General features: G+C 49.4%; 1 protein-coding gene across 1 annotated transcript in view; it reads left to right on the forward strand.

The window, feature by feature from the left end:
• Positions 1–4,863, forward strand: part of Dync1h1 (dynein cytoplasmic 1 heavy chain 1) — a 118,649-nt gene that overhangs the window by 91,810 nt on the left and 21,976 nt on the right. Inside the window, 2 exon segments of the mRNA XM_029540551.1 lie at positions 627–760; positions 1,182–1,296. Of these exon segments, the coding sequence (XP_029396411.1) occupies positions 627–760; positions 1,182–1,296 (249 nt within the window).

Below are 4,863 nucleotides of genomic sequence, written 5' to 3' on the forward strand. Positions count from 1 at the left end.
GGCCATATGCACATGTGTCCTATGTAAAGTAATCTATTATGTTATGGTGTCACTGTCCTGCTATGCTCCCATGTTCATGGATGTGCCTTCCAGCTTTAACATAGTCTGCTGATTGTTCTCTGGTTTCGTCCTGATTATAGTAGTACGGGCTCAAATGCCTGGTTCTTTTTCATGAATATCTACTGTTTTAGAATTGCCTTCTCAGCTTCCTCCAAAAGTGCCAAAGTGGANATCTTTGAGCTTTTGATGGGAACACACTGAAACTGGGTTTGAATGAAATGACCAGTGTGGTGTGTGCTTTTTTCTTTTTCTTTTTTTCTTTTTCTTTTTTCCACTCAAGATGGGGCTTGTCTGGGCAGCCCTGGCTGTCCTAGAACTCCCTCCATAGATCAGGCTGTTTTGAACTCGCAGAGATCCACCTGCTTCAGCCTCCTGATGTGCCACTACCACCACCCAGCTTGGTGTGTGCTTTCTATAGAGAGGTCTGCAGAAGGATCTGAGCATGTGGATAGTCTGAAATAGACTACTGTCCTCTTGCCATGTTTTTTCAACAGTTCTTCAGTGTGGGAGAGTCACCTGTCTAACAGCTCAGTGTGTGTTGCCCTTTTTTTTTTGCCTCCAAATAGGATTATATCCCAGTTGACCAAGAAGAGCTAAGGGATTATGTCAAGGCTAGGCTAAAGGTCTTCTATGAAGAAGAACTTGATGTTCCCTTGGTCTTGTTCAATGAAGTACTGGACCATGTGCTGAGGATCGACAGGTAGGCTTCTGTCATTACCGCTGAGCTCTCTTGGGCGTGTGCTGGTTTACAGTGACCTCGGCTGCCTTTGCCACACTCCACCTCGGCCTTGTTGCTGAGCGCCTTCCCTTACCTCTCAGTCCAACCTTACTGTCCTCCCCTACCTCTGTAGGCTTGGCACCAGTTAGCATCCTGCAACCTGCACTAGAACTGGGCTCATCTCTCTCCTGCCACTGGCATCTAGAGAGCAGGGCTGTGTCTGCCTTGTCTTTGTCCATTAGCCATGGCATACAGCAACTGCTCACCAAATGCTTTGATACACAAATTCAAGTTCAGATTTGGTAATAATGTTGCAAGCACCATCCTAGAAAAGCCGTGCACGTGAGTGCAAATGGGAAGTGAGGCCTACAGACCTGAAAATATATCGCCTCCGATGTTTCAGAATATTCAGACAACCTCAAGGCCATCTGCTTCTGAATGGTATTAGTGGAGCTGGAAAAACCACCCTGTCTCGCTTTGTCGCCTGGATGAATGACTTGAGTGTACACCAGATTAAGGTGGGTCTGTTAGGTGGCCTCTTAGTCCCAGAGATGGGGGTCTTGATTCTGCATACAGCTGTTGAATGAGGAAAGCTTTAATTCTCAGCGGGTTCTATAGGTCCACAGGAAGTATGCTGGGGAAGACTTCGATGAAGATCTTAGGTCTGGCTGTAAAAATGAAAAGATAGCATTCATAATGGATGAGTCCAATGTCTTAGATTCTGGATTCCTGGAACGAATGAATACCGTTCTGACTAATGGAGAGGTAAGGGAGCTTGCGTGTGTTGTACTGTGTCACATGGCACCTCATCACGAGGTGAGGAGGCACAGTGAGGCTGTTCCATCCCCAGGTTCCTGGGCTCTTTGAAGGGGATGAGTACGCCACACTGATGACTTAGTGCAAAGAGGGGGCCCAGAAGGAGGGGCTCATGCTGGACTCACACGAGAAGCTCTACAAGTGGTTCACCAGCCAGGTGATCCACAACCTGCGCGTGGTCTTCTCCATGAAACCGTCCTCAGAGGGGCTCAAGGACAGGGCAACCACCTCACCAGCCCTTTTCAACAGGTAACGCTGCCCTTGCTGGCCCCAGGTCTGAGGCCTGGACTCCATCAAGGGACACCTACTGTTAGGATCAGTTTTGAGATCTGGGCATCTTTTTCAGGTGTGTGCTGAACTGGTTTGGTGACTGGTCCACTGCAGCACTGTATCAGGTTGGCAAAGAATTCACCAGTAAAATGGACCTGGAGAAGCTAAACTATATAGTGCCTGACTACATGCCCATTGTGTATGATAAACTACCACAGCCCCCAACATGAGTGTTCCCACCCGCGGAAACACTCTGGTCTAGGTTCGTCCTGAATGGCTGGAATATCCTAAAAGGTAATAGGCTGCGAAAGGAAACTTCAGCCAAGGCAATGTCATAATGGTCAAGGCTCGAAGCTTAATAACCGGACTCTGTTTAAGTAACATGGAAAAATCCCAGCCCCCTCTTTTAGTCTTTTGAAGTTGCCGGCAGCGGTCATAGGCGGTTCCAAGGGATCGTAGGATCGAGGTGGGGATGAGTGTCTGTTGACGTAGGTGGTCCAAGGATGCTGCATTCTGGGAGATCTGAGGTGGTCCTCTTGGTAGGTGGTGGAAACACAGCAACTCTCTGGTATGCCTATGCGCCTGTAGGGGGCTGGTGTTTTGAGGGAGAGTGATTAGTGGAGGTGGGAGACCCCAACCCCAACACACAGGGAAGCCATTGTGAACAGCTATGTGTTTGTTCATCAGACTCTTCACCAGGTGTGTGCAGTGTGGGGCGCATCACAAAGAGCAAGCTGAGTGTCCTTAAGATTAGACCTTGGGGAGCTTCCCGTCTGACCCTGTACCATCACGACAAAGCAGATACTCTTCTGCACCTCTGTTTGGCACCCATTCTTGTCAGCAGTCTTTTCTTCCCTTCACTCTACCTTCTCCACCCAGGCTTGTTCCCTCTAGAGCATGAGGCACTCTGTCTCCTTAGCTGGTCAGATGGGGACCAGTGAGATGGCTCAGTGGGTAAAGGTGGCAGAAGAGGACCTGGCTGCTGACAGTTTTCCTCTGACCTCACACAAACCATGCCACACATGCCCACACATAGGTGCTATGTGCACACAATAATAAAATTAAATAAATGACTCTGTGGGCAAAAGCTCCGCAGGCTCTGGGCATCAGCACTGCTGCTGTAGCACAGCCCCTGTGTCCCATGTAGAAACTCGGGAGTAGCTGTTGGCAGTGATCTTCACCCTGCACTTCAGAAGTGTAATAGCTGGTTAGGCCTGCTGACTTTAGTGGTCAGCCCTCTCTTTAGGAGCTAGTCTCCTGTCTGTTGAGAAAGCTTTATGAAACCCATTCTGAGCTGTATGTAGCCTGTCATCTAGTGTTCCCACAGCCATCCCAGTGTCCCTGTTTNGGATATCTCCCTTCTAGCCAGTAACCAAAGTTGTCTGTCACATAAAACATGTTCTTAAAGCTGAGCATGTGGCTCATGCCTTTAATCCCAGCACTTGGGAGGCATTGGCAAGTAGATCTGAGTTCAAGGATAGCCTAAGTTACACAGAGGAGCCCTGACTTGGGAAAAACCATGTTCTTCGTTTTGGTGTCCACTGAAATGAGCAGANGGAGTCTAGGCTCTCCCTTTGGTGATCATGTTTACAATCCCAACACTCACTTGAGACACTGAACAGGGTTAGGACTCAAGATGGCTTAGCGTTTAAGAGCACTAGCTGCTCTTCCAGAGGACATGGGTTCTAGTCCCAGCACCCATATGGCAGCTCACAGCTCTGACTCCAGACAGGGGATCCAACACCCCTCTGGCCTCCTTTGTTCCGTACCTGGAAATGCACACGGTGCACAGATACACATGGAGGCAAAACACCCATTCACATTTTCCAGATTAAAACAAGCAAGCAAACAAACCCAGGAGAATGTGTGTTCATTCTATCCTGTGTTACATAGTAAGACAAACGGAAAACAAACATGGCCAATACCGACATAGGAAATCGATTGTGCTGGAGCTTTTCATGTAAACGTGAAGCCGAGTGTGGTGCTTGGGATATGGAGCAAGAGGACCAGAAGGAGCTCAAGTTCAGCCCTGGCTACGTAGTTAGAGGTCAGCCCTACAGTGAGGAAACCCTACCTCAAAAAACCAAAAAAAAACAGAACCAAAAGAACTGTCTCCAGGATGGGCTGCCACGCATCAGGACTTAAGGACTTACGTCTTGTGAGCTGAGGCTGGCATGAGTGCTGTGACCCGTGAGGGCCAGCCCCACTCCCCCATGATATTGCAGTCTAGCAAGAGAGTTGGCCGACGTTAAGAGTAGAACTTTGTTCTCTAAAAGGCTAATGCGCGCCTGGTGAAGCGAGGTGGCAGAACGATGGCCATCACGCCTGGGCACTACCTGGACTTCATCAACCACTACGCCAACCTCTTCCATGAGAAGCGCAGTGAGTTGGAGGAGCAGCAGATGCACCTGAATGTTGGGCTCCGAAAAATCAAAGAGACGGTGGACCAGGTAGCCAGGAGCAGCAGCCCCGCCACGCCATGCCCTGTGCCCCGTGGGACCCACAGAGGACTTGCTGCATGTCTGACAGTGGCTTTGTTCCTTAGGTGGAAGAACTGCGGATCAATGACAAACTGAAGAAAATGGTGAAAGACCAGCAAGAGGCTGAGAAGAAAAAGGTGCATCCCTTTCTTCCCAGACTATAACCTGCTGGCTTGCTGTGCAGTCCTGAATGTCAGTAGAGAACTAACCTTAACTAGAGTCAGGACTAAAGTTTAACGTAAGGTTAGCAGGTGTGTGTCGGCAGGCACATAGAGCTATCTAGGCTCTCAGCCAGCTCAGCAGCGCTTCAGCCATAAACACCTAACCGTGCTTGCTTTGTAGGTCATGAGCCAAGAAATCCAGGAGCAGCTGCACGGACAGCAGGAAGTGATCGTGGACAAGCAGCTGAGTGTCAAGGAGGACCTTGATGAAGTGGAGCCTGCTATCATCGAGGCCCAGAACAGTATGTCACTGCTGTCAGCTTGGGCTCAGCTTCACTGTGTGTGTGGCAGGATCAGG

This window comes from Mus pahari, chromosome 7 (assembly GCF_900095145.1).
Source record: "Mus pahari chromosome 7, PAHARI_EIJ_v1.1, whole genome shotgun sequence".
Taxonomy (NCBI): domain Eukaryota; kingdom Metazoa; phylum Chordata; class Mammalia; order Rodentia; family Muridae; genus Mus; species Mus pahari.